Raw genomic sequence first — 15,453 nt, 5'->3', positions numbered from 1 at the left:
CCTGCCTTCTCCCTCCCCATTAACCGTCTCTGCGTTGGCGGAAGCTTGCCTCCTCAGCCTACAAATGCACCATTACTGACACACACAAACACACACACACACACACACACACACGAGAGACCTATCTGTATGTTCAGTGTGGGAAAACACAATATGAGCCACAGATTCATCTCACATCCACTTGTGGTGTGTTCTGTATTTTCCTACATGTTCTCATCATCGTTTTTTCCTCAAACACACACACACAACATTGTGTAACATGCCTGACGGGAGAGACCAAGAGATCAGGCACTGAGGCGAGCATATGTGCTTGGCTCATTACCCATCCTCCTCCCCATCCTCCACATTCCACACACGGCTGCACATGCTCAGGACTGGCGGCCATTTCCACACCAGTGGGAACCTCTAACACAATGGTCTTCATCTTAAAGTCTCTCCTCCTCTTCCTCTTTCTCGGTCTTTTGCCTGTTTCTGAATTTGAACAATTTTGCATAAGAAATAAATGCAGTTTAAAGCAGGTTCCCTACACATAGATATGAGTATTATGTTTTAAATACATAAAAGTCCAGTCTGACTGCTTCTTCAGAGCATTTCATGAACAAGATATTGCAGTTCTGTTTCATCTGCTTCAGTTTTTTCAAATTTTGCCATTTACTTCTATCTCCAGGGTGTTGGACATCTGCCGGAACGTAAAGGCGCGCATCATTGGAGATTGTAAAGAGAGAGGAGTTCAGTTTCCTCCATTATCCACATGCAGGTAATGCTCGCAAACGACAGCACAGGTGTAATGTAAATGTGTTGATACATCTTTACTATACGGAATACTTTCCAACTTCACTACCCTGTCTGCGATATTCAGCCTCAAGCCCATTCACTCCTACTGAAGACTTAAAACTCTGCGTGAGTCACACATATACAGTATAATTTTAAAAGCAGCTAAATAACTTCTTAAAACGTTACTCAAACTGGAGTCAATGGAGTACGTTGGATTGACTCAGAATAAACTGCAGTGCCACATGTCACACATGATGTGGCTCACTGATGTGTTTTTCATAGTTTTTGGACAACAGTGGAGGTTTGTGGCACAGAAGAATAAGCTATATCAGGCTTTGGCTACACAGATTATACTTTTTGTGGGATTTGTTGACATAAAGAAATGTAAAAAATATCACTGGATTTATCCTTTAAATGCCGTCTTAATACCATCAACTGTACACAATCTTTGCCAAATTGAAATTGTCTACAATTGGCAAAACTATGGAACTTTCTGATCAAAGAATGAACAGGATTATAGACTGAAATGTTTAGTCAGAAGTTTTGATGTTTTATACACTTCTACTAACCCCGACCCCTGATAAGTTAGCCAGAGCCTGACAGACAGACGGCGAGCCGGTTGAGGAGCACCAGGCTGCTGCTCACCGATTGCGGACAGATTAGGCCTCAGCCTGATTATGCTACAGCCATTCATTTCCCGGCTGCAGTCTGTCACATGATTGATTTGTCCATTTAACCTCTAGAACAGTCAGTGTGCCAGGTGATGGGCCATGTCAAATGAACAAGGGCTCTGCACCCTGCTCCTCCACAGGGAGCGAGGCCAGAGAGAGACTTTGCAAACTGGAGAAGGATTATTTATTCTTAAAAAAAAGGGTTTTTTTTTTTTTTTACACGTTTTTAATGGGAGAATGCCTGAATTCAAGTTGCATTTTATTTAGAAGCAGCCACATTAGCAATAATGATATTTTGTTCAGGGTAAAATAACAAACGGATCAATTTCCTGTTCCACATTAAAGTGTCAGTTGAGTCATCCTGTTACGATTCGGTAAAAGCATTTAATGGCCATTTAATGTGTGTTAATGTCACGTTATTAAAGGTGCCTCCACGCTGCCTCCCCATTCTGGAAACCCTGAATGGAAATAAGGAGGGGTTGACAGGGAAAAGTAAAACCTCCCACTTTACTTTGCCTCCCAATTACAAAGGAGAAAATGCACTTATTGTATGAAAATGTCGCACTTTGCTCTTTGGATTCTTATAAATTAGATTACAGAGGGACAGTCGAAGGAGAAACATTAAAGAGTCCTCTCTGCCTGTTTAAACATGTGTCTTGCTTTTGCAGGGTGACTCAGACGTACGATGCAGGCGCCTGCGTCTACTTCTACTTTGCCTTCAACTACAGGGGACTCAGTGATCCAGTACACGTGTATGAACAAGTCGAGGTATGTTCACTTTTATTTTTATCAACATCATGGCATGGTCCAGTCCTCACAAAGATCATAATTACATCTGATGTGATGACATGTTTCATATCCAGCACCTCAGAGAGTGAATGTTAGACTGAGTGTGGTTTTGTTTGTTTTTTTATTTCCCAGCATGGAGCTAGAGAAGAGATCCTTGCCAATGGAGGGAGCTTGTCACATCACCATGGAGGTACTACAACCTGAGAAATTCATACTAAAATATGGGTACACTGAACTGGATGAAAGTCTTATAACATGAGCATTTATATTTTCACCTTCTCCCTAAATTGCAATTTGTGAAAAGAGGTTGTTGGGAGTCGTGATGACAGCATGGCGAGCTTTTCCTGCGTGCTCTTCCATGCTAGCGAGCAGGCATTCAGTCGTGCTTTCGATGTGCATTCGGTCTGAGGTCTTTCATAGCTTCCTTCATGTTTCCAAAATATGTTCCTGCAGCTCAGACGAATGGGTCTGACTCGACTATTTGTTCATTTCAGCAGTGACCAAATGAAACGTGAGCAAAGGAGGGCGGTGAAACAACTTCCTGGGTCCCATCAGGGCTAACCGAAATGGCTGCCTTATCTATATTGCCATCCGCCTCGCTGTTTTCATACATCACTTCAGGCTATTCATCAGGCCTGTCAAAAACAGTATGCAGTGAATCAGCTGCGATATTAAATCACAATTTTTCCTGAAGGCGGGGACGGGTTCAAAATTAAAAGATTGCTAATAAAAAGGAGGCAGCGGGCCAGGGTAAATGATGCCGCCGTTATCGCCGGCTGTATACTGACCTCCAAACGGTGGCCCGGCCACCCCGAGCAGCCGGGGGAGGTGACAGAGGGGGGGTGAGAGGAGGGGATATTGATGCAGCTCCTGCGTGCGAGGCCCACTCTGTAATTGTGATTAATAACAGTGGGGCTCGCTATCTGGGCGCAGACAGGCCAGTTTGTCTGCCCACAATCAGTGCTTGACAAATGGAGCTAGTTTCACTGGGTTTTGTGTATCAAACAAAACAGATGTAGTCAAGGATGGTGAGGTGGGAGGGCAGCGGAGGAAATATACATTTTTGTGGCCCTGTATTTACAGCAGGTCAGCGTTGTGCTGAGTGGGCGTAGGTAAGGGAATCTGGGCGTGTAGAGTGTCTCTGCAGGACAAAATACTCAGCTAACGACAACATGTTTAGACAAAAACGGTGACTTAAAAAAATAAGTCAGATTTATCAAGCAAAAGCTCTGTTTGTTTGATCGTTTGCCGGTTCTGAAAGCCAGAACATTGGGAGAAATGTCCTCTTTAACTAGGTCACCAGTGTTGCAGCAGTGAAGAGTTGTTGAGCATCCATCATCGCAAGAGTCGTCCATCTATCAGCCCTGCGCCGCAGCCTCTCAACCAATGCTGTGGCTCGGCTGTATCACAGGAGCGCAGGGCCACTACCTTAGCCTGTCTTTCATGTCCTGCCCCTCCATTTGTCAGAGGGGCCCGGAGAGAGTGAAAGCAGCGCGTCAAGGGGTCAGTCTCCTCTGTATGAGGGGCCACACCGGGGTGCCCTGCATCCTCACCTGACCTTGTGGCTTAGCAGAGCTCCAATCTCACAAACTCTGCACCAGCGCACAGGTCAGTGCACGCAGGAGATCAAATAATGACCTGATTTAGTGAAGTTCTCTCGCAATTCGCCCAGCGCTGCACCAGGCTTTTCTACGCAAGAGAAATATGACACTTGAAAAAAACCTGTCATTTCTGAAATAACTACCTGCACTTCTTTGCATGTCTCAGCTGCGCAGACCAAGCCTGGAGAGATTGATTGCAATAGCAAGCAAAAAAGAGAGAATATGACAAGATAGATGTGTAAATTATCACTGTGATGGAGGCAATGATGCAGTCCCAGCACCTTCTGTTTTCTCTCTCTTTTCCTGGGAGGAGGGAGGGATGGAGGTGGGACAAGGAGGGAAGGAGCGAGGAGAGGGAGGAGGTGGTAGAGACCAGGGGACTTTTTTAGTTATTGGGTAGCAGCTGATTGGTCCCTCTGTCACCATCTGGAGGTGCGTGTGGTATCAGAGTCCCTGGTGACCCCGCTGTCTGCCCTGTTTTGTTAGGAGACAGGCCCCACTAGCCTCATGGCTGATCCCCATCTGGGTTCCCCGGCTGGACTCTGATAACACGGCGCCCCCTTCCCTCAACATGCCCTATTAACACGAGGGCTCCTCCCCTGCTCGTGATGGAAAGAGGAGGCATGTGTGCAGAGGGGAAGGGAAGGCGTGTAAACACTCCCATCATACACCTTAGTGTTTCCAGGCCTCCATATCTAATCTCGGGTATTTCTACCGCAGGTTTTGAGTGTTTACTCAGCGAGCAGCACCTGTTCCAGGCTGCTCTGTTCTCAAATCTATCTCTGTGAGTTTTGGAATGTAGATGTTGTATTTCTCTAAAGTTGGCACGCTCCAAAAGTTTACACACAGAGATTAAGGTTAATTTCTATGCTGCTCTTTCACTCTGAGACTGACTTTTATGTCATCATTGCATTTTTAAATTCTTTTTTGGTTCTTTCTTAATGAGCCAACATGAAGTCCTTTGATTATGGCCCCCTGACTTGATTTAACCACCTCCCATCTACTGATAAAGACCAGTTATTGTTTTTTTTAAACAGATTTTCACTTAAAATGTTCAAACATCCGGATACTGTAAGCATGATCTTGTGACCTACTGGTCATAGGTGAATATTGTGTAATCGCAACATCCTCAGTTCAATTCTGGCTGGGGACCACAACTATTATTTTCACTATCAATTAACTTAGTAATTCTTTTTTTTCAATAGACATCCAAAAATAGTGGAAAAATGCCCATCACAACATTTTCAGATGACTTATTTTGTCTGACGAACAGTCTGAAAGCCAAATATGTTCAGTTTACAATGATATATAACGGAGAGAAGCAGGAAATCCTCACATTTAAGAAGCTGGAACCTGAGAGTGTTTGGCATTTTTACTTGAAATTTGATGAATCAATTATCAAAATTGTTGCAGATGAATTTTCTGTCATTTGACTAATCGATTCATTGTTTCAGCCCTACAACAGACCTTTGTTTCATGTCATCCCTCTCGCCCTCTCCTCACTTTTGTCATCCTATCAAAGACAGGCAAAATGCTAATAGTTACATTAATAAAAACATTGAGATGCTGCATTTACATATATGCAGATGATGTGGGCTTCATTTTTATGCCTGTGTTAGATCGTACCAGTAGAGAGATGATACACAGGTCTCTTACTGGATTCAAACTGGGGACGTCGCAGTTCATTGTTGGCGTCTCAGCCACAAAAGTGTCGTCATACTGTTTGTGCCTGTTTTTACACTTGGTCATAAAATTCTCCTTTATTAGTTTGTAGGAAATTAAAGTTTCTTTTTTAATTGAAGTTTCCCAACAAGACTTTGGCTTTCCAGTGAGGTTTCCCAGTCCTCTGTGCAGACTCCACAGACACCAGACCTCTCGCTGGCTCCAGACTCTCCACTAAGAACCTGTCGGGTACAGACGCTATGGAGTATGTCGGACTGGACAGCTGGTGAAGCAATGGGCACCCTCACTAGGCTTCATGCCACAGCCACACTCACTCCTTGGGTTGTGGTGGGAGGGGGAGGAGAAGGGAGGGTGAGGAGCGGCTGAAAGCCAAAGTCCTGCTGACAGAGGAGCATTGTGTGGCACTCCACGGTCCTCTCTGGCACCCCGTTGGCGCTCGGGCCAGTGTCAGAGGGCGCAGAAGAGCGTTCAGGACAAGCAAGCAAAACACTCTTGCAGGTTAGCCGGAGGAGCGCGCTCATGTGCACAATGAGCAGACAGAAGCACACACTGAAACACACAGCACCCCGGTGTCTCGGGAGGGAGGGAATTGGAGGGGCGTGGCGGCTCGCAGGGTGAGAGAGAAAAGAGTGAGGGAGCCGGGGACGGCCCGCTACAGCCGCCAGCCGGCCCCTCCTCTGGGAACACACAGAGCCTAATGAGTTTGATAGTCTGCTGAGCTCCATAAATCATGCCATGCAAAACATTTCTCCTCTCTGAATAAAAGCATTTATCACCCTCTGTTTATTCACTCACTCTCACAAGATTGATTGGCTCACAGCAGCCTGCTGAGCAATCAGCCGTGCCGATTCCTCTATTTTCCCCCCTCGGTCTTCTTCCTTGAGTTTATTTATTTATTTATTTATTCTCTCTCTCTCTCTCTCTCTCTCTCTCTCTCTCTCTCTCTCTCTCTCTCTCTCTCTCTCTCTCTCCCTCTCTCCCTCTCTCTCCCTCTCTCCCTCTCTCTCTCTCTCTCTCTCTCTCTCTCTCCTCTTGTCATTCAGTGGGGAAACTTCGGAAGGAGTGGATGAGAGAAACCATCTCCAATGTCGGCATTGGGATGCTCAAGTCTGTGAAGGACTACGTGGACCCTAATAACATCTTCGGCAACAGGAACCTCCTCTAATCCCCCGCTCTCGTCCATCTTTATCTCACCTTTTTCTAAAAAAAAAAAGAAAAAAAAAGAAGGCATCTTGGATTAATAGATACTAAATGTGAATTTAAATATGGACAGAGATCTTGTCTTTTTCATCAAATTCATCATTCGGTGCCATTTACTGATACACCCAAACCTTTTTCTTTTTACATGATATTGCACTTAATATGCTGTAACAATCATGTTGAAGCTCATCGTTGCTGTTGTGTCCTGGCCTCTGCTTGTTGTTGGAGCTGAGAATACAGACTTTGTACAGTCAGAGTTTACCTACAAAAAAAAAAAAAATGGCCAAGATGCAACTGGACATGATGCAACATAAACTTGATTTTGTCATATTTGCTTACGTTTAACTGTTTTTCTAAATATCCTTGCCAACACAGTTAATTCATTTATTTGTTTTTACTTTTCCTCTTGTGTGTGTATGTGTGTGTGTGTGTGCGTGTGTGTGTTTGTGTATGTGTGTGTGTGTGGCACTTCTTTAGTGGTCATTTCTAGATGAATGCGCTTTCTAAAGCTCTGTGCCTTTCTAAAGCTTTGTCTGCCTTTTCCTACACTTCTCCACACTCCGCTGGTGTACACCAAGTCCCTTTGTGACATGTGTCCTGTGTGTCTGTCTCCACTTCAGTGTTTTCATGCCTTTTCATCATACTGACCTATTGCCATAAGAGACTTTTTTCTGGACTGTATGTATGTGTGCGTGCCTCCACTGACGAACTTCAAGCCCCACCAAATTTTAACAAAAACAAAACACTAGAGTAAATTATGATTACAAAAGGACATATTCCTTGTGTGTTTAGATTTTGTACTGAGAGCGTTTACCTTGCATGGTTTGTTACTGAGAAATGGAAAAAAGCCATTCGATCACGCCTGCTTCAATGTGACCACGTCTGCAAACGCCTCTGGATCCCGGTGCTTTCGTCGTACCAAAGACTCAACACATCCAAACATGCAAACATACTGTGCCCATATGTTTGACCACCACCTTCACACATATTTAGTAACTCATGCACAGCTAAACTGCATTTTTTTAAATCAGCATATGCAAAGATAACCCTAAATGTAGTTATTTATGATTGTTACATGTGCTAAAACCTTTTCTTATTTTCAAGACACTGTATTAATCCTTTTTTTTTCTCCATTTACTGTAATCGTCACCCAGAAATTCCTTAGCTTCTCGATTAGTTTCCCTTGTTTGTGCATTTATTGTAATTTGATACCATACTGTTAACCATTGGTTTTGAAGGAAGGTTTAGCTTTAAGAGAGCTGTATTAACACTGAACTTGCCTTTTCCCCCCCCCTACACATTGTCTTGGATCTCTACATACTTCTAATTCTTAATAATTCCCCAAATAAAAGGACTCATTTGGGACCTGCCATCTGATATTGAATGGTTTCATATTTTACCCTTGTGTCAAAAAGAGCTTTTTGAATGTTATGGATGTGCCCTTTTGTTATTTTCCACTTCTCTACACAACATAGTAACATCCAAGTACATTTTGTCAACGCTGTTTGTGCAATAAATTCAACTAAAACATCCCAGTTGATGATTATTTTTTTTCTTTTAGCACACACAACCTCATTCACTCCTGCGCAGAAGAGAGCAGAAATCCCTCCCTCTCTCATCTACGCGTGTCATTTCCAATTCAGCTTTTCAGTAGAAGCCCTTATTTATATTGTCAGACAGCGCTAAAAGGGTCAACAAGAGCCTGAGAGCAGAGCTTTTTGTTTTGTTTTGTCTTGTCTCGCGCTTCCTCTTCCTGCGCCCCACACTGAGCTTGAGGTAATCCAGCTCAGAGGAGTTTTAACAGAGCTGGTCTTCTTGCTTCTTGACAGGTTTTTCTTTCTCTACATAGAGGCTCATTTGGGAGTCCTCTTCACCCACACAGCCGCCCACACACTGCTTTGCTGACGTCATGGCCACCTATCAACAGCAGCAGAGCTCAGCCTTAGACTATGATATACACTGCAGCTATCACACTCCTCACACTGTACTTTAATAGCTGAGATTGTGTGAATGGAGATTAAAGTGGACGTGAAGGTTTTAAGCTCCAACATCACTCTAATTGTCCAGTATTGATCAAAGATTTTACAATTTTCCTGTTTTTGTCTTTCTAATCTATGATTTCTAATATTTAATGTCTTTCATGCAATTTCTTCTTTCCATGATTCCAAACTCATCTTAATGAAATGTGCTTATACCTGCAGTGTCTCATTGATGAGATACATTTTGGCGTGTGAGGATACATTCGTCCACATGAGGTCAGCACTGTACCGAGGGAAACGAGAGGCAAAATGGATCACCACTGTGCACTTCCATGTCAGATTAAACCAGAGGACATATAGCAGCATATTTTTATTTAAAGTCTGAACAGAAACATCGCACATTTGCCTTTTCATGCCTTAGGTTTCTTTCAGTTTAGCTCGCCATAAATAAATCCAAACAAAGTGAGGGGAGTGGGGTGGATGGGGGCAGGAAAGAAGAAACACAAGAAGCACATTACATTGCAAAAAAGACAAAAGTAGAAGTTGGCCACATTCGGAGCCCTGATAGAAAAATAGAACAGCGATATTCATAGTCCACGTAACATGATGCAATAGAATTTAAGTCATGCATTTCGATGAGATAACGTGTTTACTGGTGGAGTTTAAAATACGAGGTATTCGTTGGCTCACGTGTTTGCTACATCCTTAGCAAGTGGTTGAATTTAATACTGCATAAAACATGCAATTTCAAAGTTTTCTGATTGACTTCAATTCAGCTCTTCAACTAAAATACAGTAAAGTAGTACACAGATCCATGCCTCACAATGTGCACAGTCACAGTTTAAACTCCAATTAACAAAGCTACAACACAATTCATAAGGCATACCCTCCCAAAAAAATTAATACTTATAATAATATGAAAATAATAGCTTGTGACTACATGGGCACTTCAGTAGTAAGAGTATCAGTTTCTCCTTGACCTTATAAAAGCTGTCATACAGTAAGTAGCATTTGTGAGCTTTGAGAAAAGGCCAAATATTTGATTCAATGTCATTTATAGAGGAGTTTCTATTTAATGTTTAACAGTTTTATGTCTAGAGTTAAATCAGTAGAGGAAATGGCTTCTTCTGCAGAAATTAATGTGATATCAGAACAATTTCATCAAGGCACATTGTGTGTGTGTGTGTGTGTGTGTTTGTGACAAGTGAGACCCTGCATTTAGAAAAGTGGGCAAAATAGATTTCCGTATGTAGGCTATTATAATGTCAATGCTTCTGTGGCTTAACATGGGGTCAAGATGTAACTGCAGTCATTGGTGTTACAAATGATTTCAAAAAAATACGTCATGGTTCAACATGGATTTCCGTACGATCTAAAAGAATGAGGAGGCCATGCATTTTTCATTAGGATCTTAAAACAAGGCACAGGAGGGGAGGGAGAGCAGCACTCAATTTGCATTGCAAGCACTGCCAAAGGTCCTGCTGTCCCTGCACCACTTTATCTTTCAGAAACTCTACAGCCACGTTACAATCCAGACCTTACAGTTTTTAAACAGCACTTGTACATAACAGTTTTTAAACTCAACAGCTTATGTACAGATTTACAAAAAAATATCTGTTACCCCGGACAAAATGCGAGGTACCGAGAGCAAAAAAGAACCATAAACATTGCTCTCCAATATTCTCCATGCCTTACTGTGCAGAAAATCTGTGCGATGCCCATGAATAGTTAGTGTTAGCTCACTGGTTGACGTGTTGACACAGTGGTTTGAGTTTCCTTTTCTGACATGGTGTCATCAGCTGATTTGTAGCTGCTCCGACAAGCTCGCCAAACACAGCTCTGTCAGCCTTCAGCACTGGAAAACTGAAGGGGGAGCAGAAAAACCTCTACGATAGCGCCGCACTCAAGTCTAAAGCTCATCTCTAGTAGCAAAAGCGAAGAGGAGCAGAGAGCCCAAGAACCTCTGCATGCACTGCACTGCCTATGTTGCAGGCTGCATTTAAGAGGAAATAAAGCCTAAGAGATGGCAGCATAAGTTAACTAACAGGCTTAGACATTGTGCCCTCAGCATCGCCGCTACAACAAGGTGTGCTGCCTGTTTTGGCCACAGTGCAGCCACTGGTTTCTGAGCCGCTGTCGCCACTGCAGGGGCTCGCTGGAGCTGAAACACTCTGGCCTCGTTGTCTCTTGTTGTTCAGCTCTTCCCATTTGGCCCTGTTCGCTTTGATCATGTCAAGCATCGGCTGAAGTTTAGGATTCAACTTGACCAGAGTCTGGAGAGAGAAAGACGGGGGGAGTGAGAGAGGTGAGAATGTAAAAATACACATGAGATATAAAAGAAAAAAAAACACCCATCAGCATGAAGAGCAGTAGCCTTAGTTTGAACCTCTCATGTATTAATTTTACATTTGAGTCTCAGAGATGTGTTCGATTTTTTTTTTAAGTCCTCCTCCACTCAAAAGTGTGTTTTTCGTTTTGTTCCTTCAGTTGGATGTTTGAACTTCACTGTGCAGACTGATGTATGTGCAGAGTTTGACACTGAAAGGCTGTTTTCACATTTATCTGTTTAAAGTGGAAAGTTTTTTCTGTGCTCACTTAAAATCTAAGTTTTAAGTGGCGGGCCTACGAGCATGTTTTGTGACATCACAACTAGTTTGGAAGCCAGTCCTGGTCCAATATTCAACATACACAACTGTGATGTGGAAACTTGAAGCCTCCAGTGCACAAACACTGAGAATGGACTTAACAGTGAAGTAGGAGACATCTTGTGTCCAGCTGTTCAACTTGTGAAATGAAACACATTTGCATATTTATAGATTCTGGATTTTTTAATGAGGAAGAAGGAGTAAATATCATTTTATGGATTTAACGAGATAATTGAGCTTTTTTTGTGGAAAATCCATGTCAGACACACATTATTATTAAAAGTAGAGTATCTTATATACATCTTAAAACATGTCTGGAGGGGACTGCTGTTCTCAATCTGAACACATTTTAAGAATCCTCAAAGACTTTTCTTAACATTATGATGAAAAAATATTCTGTCTTCAGCGCTATAAAAAAGATTTTTAACCCATTTCCCAAATTTGTGTTTCCTAATCCAAATGATAGCCAGATGTTGCTCAGTTTGTACAATGTGAGCCAGAGTTTTATGATCTTTTATATTGATATTCATTGATGTTCCTTTTCAGAACTATATATTTTTATATAAAATAACTTGTTTTTTGCTTGTCTTAATAATAGCATGGACATCATGTCATTTCTGGCCACATATTATAGCTGCAACAATTAGTCAATTAATCGATTTGTCGATGGTCAGAAAATTAATCAGCAAGTATTTTGATAATCAGTTAATTGTCTCAATCGTTTTTCAAGCAAAAATACCAAATATCTGATGGTTCCAGCTTCTGAAATGTGAACGTTTGCTGGTTTTTTATAGAGTATGATAGTTAACATTTCATAGTTTAAACGGTCTCGACAAATCGAGAAAATTATTGGCAGACTAAATCGATAATGAAAATAATCGTAGGAAATACAGTCACAACTTGAGAGATAATTAAAAAATCTTTTTAACTGTGCAGCAGACTGAATGTTTCTTCACTCAGATGGTTAGAAGAGTCTTTGAGGATAAGTGTTGTTAAATGACTTTCTAGGTTTTATAAAGACTGTCAAGTGTTTTATTTTGTTTGTTTGTTTGTTTGTTTGTTTGTTTGTTTTTGATAATCAGATGCTTAGCTCTGTGACGTTTAATGTAACAGTGATACATGAGAGGCTCAAACTGGGGCTAGAAAAGCAGCACGTTATTCATCAAATGCAACGCAGGCAAAACAAATGAAACAATGCAGAGAAGAATAACAGCAACATACAGTCACTTAATGAAATGGCTGCTCTTTAAAGATTAGCAGCACATGTATGACTGAGATTAGTTGCCTTTGTCATTTTTCTGTGTTGAACTGTAAGTGGCAGTGTAGTCAAAGCTGCCGCCCATCCACTGTTTAATAAATCACCTGCGAGACAAGGGGATTTTGTTCCCTCTGTTCTGTTAACATTGTCTGTAGCTCTAAGGGAAGTCTGTGTAATTAGTTCTTGTTTCATTAACCCATTTCATATGGAAATATAACATGTGGGCATGTGTCCCAATCGCAAAACAATGAAAACTTTCTTCTATTCACACATACTGTATATAAGCATCGAATGGGTAGCCAATATGAAAATGAATGAAATAAACAGGTATGTAAATCCTGCACACACCTACACTAGGGATTGTGTATTGTATGCATGCTGTTGTTGGACTTCTGGGGAACCTTTAAATGCAGACAGTTTATATTCAGAAGCTTTATTCACTAATTCATATGAACATTTAAAACGCTGGTGATGCTGCTTTACTGTACAATATGGTGAAATCCAGACATCAAGACTTTTCTTTTTTAATCAAAAAATTGCAGGAGCTCATAATATATTCTTAAAGGGGTGGTAAAAAACTGTGTGTGGCTCAATAATTCATCATGTTGTAAGTGGTGGAATGTGTGTGGTTCACCTGTGATTCCTCATCACATCACAGCACAACATGGATTTCTGTTTCCATGATTTGAGAGCGAACCGATGCCCCTTTCTAGACAGAACTGCTTCAATTATGTATCTACTTTAGTGTTTTTTGCTCATGTGTGTTTCGGTATGTGCGTTGTGTGTTGTAATGTGAGTGCAAAGTGCTGAACGAGTGTGTGTTGATTCATCCGTCGTCACACGTGGGACGGCGTGATGCGGCCTACATAGAGCTGTCATTTTAACTACAAGGAACTACAAGCGCGCTGATCATCTCAGTCTTTATGGATTTGTCTAGTCTGCGGGTTAGAAGAAGAGGATTTTCTGAAGGAGAACAAGAAGAGTATACATCCACCTTGGGACATTGTCATTAATCCACTGAGGTAGACTCAGAGGAAGGAGAAGAAGGAGAGGAGAGACTGTCATATGGTGGGATATAAAGAAAAAACAAAAAAAACGGAATGTTATATAATGGGGGGATTAATATTCCACAAAGTAGCGAGCCACCACCAGGAGAAGGAGATCAGCGAGATCAAGAACGAGATCTCTTCCGCCCACGGATAAAAAACCCTGCTGCCTCTGAACTTCCTCTGTTCTCCCCCCTTTGCGAGTTTAACTGGCAGCAGCATGATTGTGAGCTCCATATCTGCATTCTCCAAACATCAGCCTTTACATGAGGCGGCGTGGAGGCAAACCTCCCACGCAGACAACACGCCGCTTTGATGCTTTTTTATCTACACTACACACAGACAATAACTATGCTCTGCTCTAACTTCTGACACTAATCTTGTAATAATTCAATAAGCGTGATGGGGGGGATCTGTTGTTTGTTTTCTACTCGTGATGTGTTTAATATGACAGTAAGAAGGTTTAACTGTCCAAATGCAAGAGAGAAACAGCCGCCGCTGTAAGCAATGAATGAACTATTCTCGACTCCTTTCGCAGTTCCTCGTCTGTCTGACTTGTTTGCTTTCATAAATTTTCCTTCAACACGCCTCATCGTTTAACGGACCTGATCTCCTCAGTAACTCAGCCTTATTCTTTCTCCCACACAGCCGCTGCTGCTAGCGGTGGGAGTAGCAGGCGAGTCTCTTGACGTCATTCAGAAACACACACACACACACGCATTACTATACTGGCAAGGACACACAGCACAGATTTCCATTCATTCACTGAAAGATAACCACTACCTCTCACTCTGACCTTATAATTTGCTCCAATCTGAACCATAAAAATAGAGTTTCTCTCTTTCTGTGTAAGCCAAAAATAAGAAGAAGAAGAAAAATTGGGCAGCCAAGAGTCAGTTCTCGCTCATTTCATTATTGTGCAGCGAAGCCCAAAGAACACTGTCTTACTGGAGGGATTTAACCCGACGAACATTGCAGCTCTCCTCACACACTCGGCTACCTCTGAGCTTTCTCGCAGTCAGAGAATGCACGTTCATTCTGCTGTTCTCAAAAGAACAGGATGCAACCTTGAAGCTCGTTCAAAGCTTTCAATAAAAAAAAGAAAAGAAAAAGAAGCTTTTCTTCTTCGCTGAGGATACTGTGGCTGAAAAGAAAGTTGAATAGTTGTTGGTGACAATTTCATTGCTGGCGTCAGTGAGGACAATAGCTGAGGAAGGACAGTGTCTACTGGTGTCAGGGGCAGACGTTACTCAGACTTTAGGTGTAAGGTAGATAACTGCCTGGGGCCCCAAAGTAAAAGGGCCCCAAACAGCTGTGGATTTATTATGATGCTTAGATATGAAAAGTATCGAAATATCTTACTATTCTAACTCATTATACCCCAAAATTACTTACAAAAGACCCCAAAGCAACTTCTACTTCAGAGGAAAACATTGTACACCTACATTTACCTGACATATAAATGTTACTGGTTACGTTGCAGATTCAGATTTTACTCACAAAATATAACAATTAAATTCATTAAATTATGATGTATTATTATTGATTAAACTATCCGGCATTATATAAGCTCCACCTTTAACACAAGTCAAGTAAATTTAAGTACATTGTGCTAATAATGCCTCTCTTTTGCTCTTCACTTACTGTATTTTTACTGTGCAGTATTAATAGTTTTACTTTTAGAAGTACTTCTTCTACCACGGCCAATACCAACATTCCCACTGGTGAAAATAAAGGAAGACAAAGTTTGCCTGGGGCCTCCAAACCACTAAATCCGCCCCTGACTGATGTCAGCCACGGCTGCGTG

At 41.9% G+C, this 15,453-nt stretch overlaps 2 protein-coding genes across 2 annotated transcripts in view; one reads left to right on the top strand and one right to left on the bottom strand.

The window, feature by feature from the left end:
• agps (alkylglycerone phosphate synthase) overlaps nt 1-8,250 on the top strand; it is a 31,412-nt gene extending 23,162 nt beyond the window's left edge. The window contains exons 17-20 of the mRNA XM_044365682.1: nt 668-757; nt 2,114-2,213; nt 2,367-2,424; nt 6,562-8,250. Of these exons, the coding sequence (XP_044221617.1) occupies nt 668-757; nt 2,114-2,213; nt 2,367-2,424; nt 6,562-6,683 (370 nt within the window). The 3' untranslated portion in view covers nt 6,684-8,250. The remainder of the gene's footprint in view (nt 1-667; nt 758-2,113; nt 2,214-2,366; nt 2,425-6,561) is intronic.
• Nucleotides 8,251-9,052: 802 nt separating this feature from the next.
• Nucleotides 9,053-15,453, bottom strand: part of pde11a (phosphodiesterase 11a) — a 42,854-nt gene continuing 36,453 nt past the window's right edge. The window contains exon 20 of the mRNA XM_044366770.1: nt 9,053-10,970. Within this exon, the coding sequence (XP_044222705.1) occupies nt 10,734-10,970 (237 nt within the window). The 3' untranslated portion in view covers nt 9,053-10,733. The remainder of the gene's footprint in view (nt 10,971-15,453) is intronic.

The sequence above is a fragment of the Thunnus albacares genome, chromosome 11 (assembly GCF_914725855.1).
Source record: "Thunnus albacares chromosome 11, fThuAlb1.1, whole genome shotgun sequence".
Taxonomy (NCBI): Eukaryota; Metazoa; Chordata; class Actinopteri; order Scombriformes; family Scombridae; genus Thunnus; species Thunnus albacares.
This window is presented reverse-complemented; position numbering and strand designations above follow the sequence as displayed.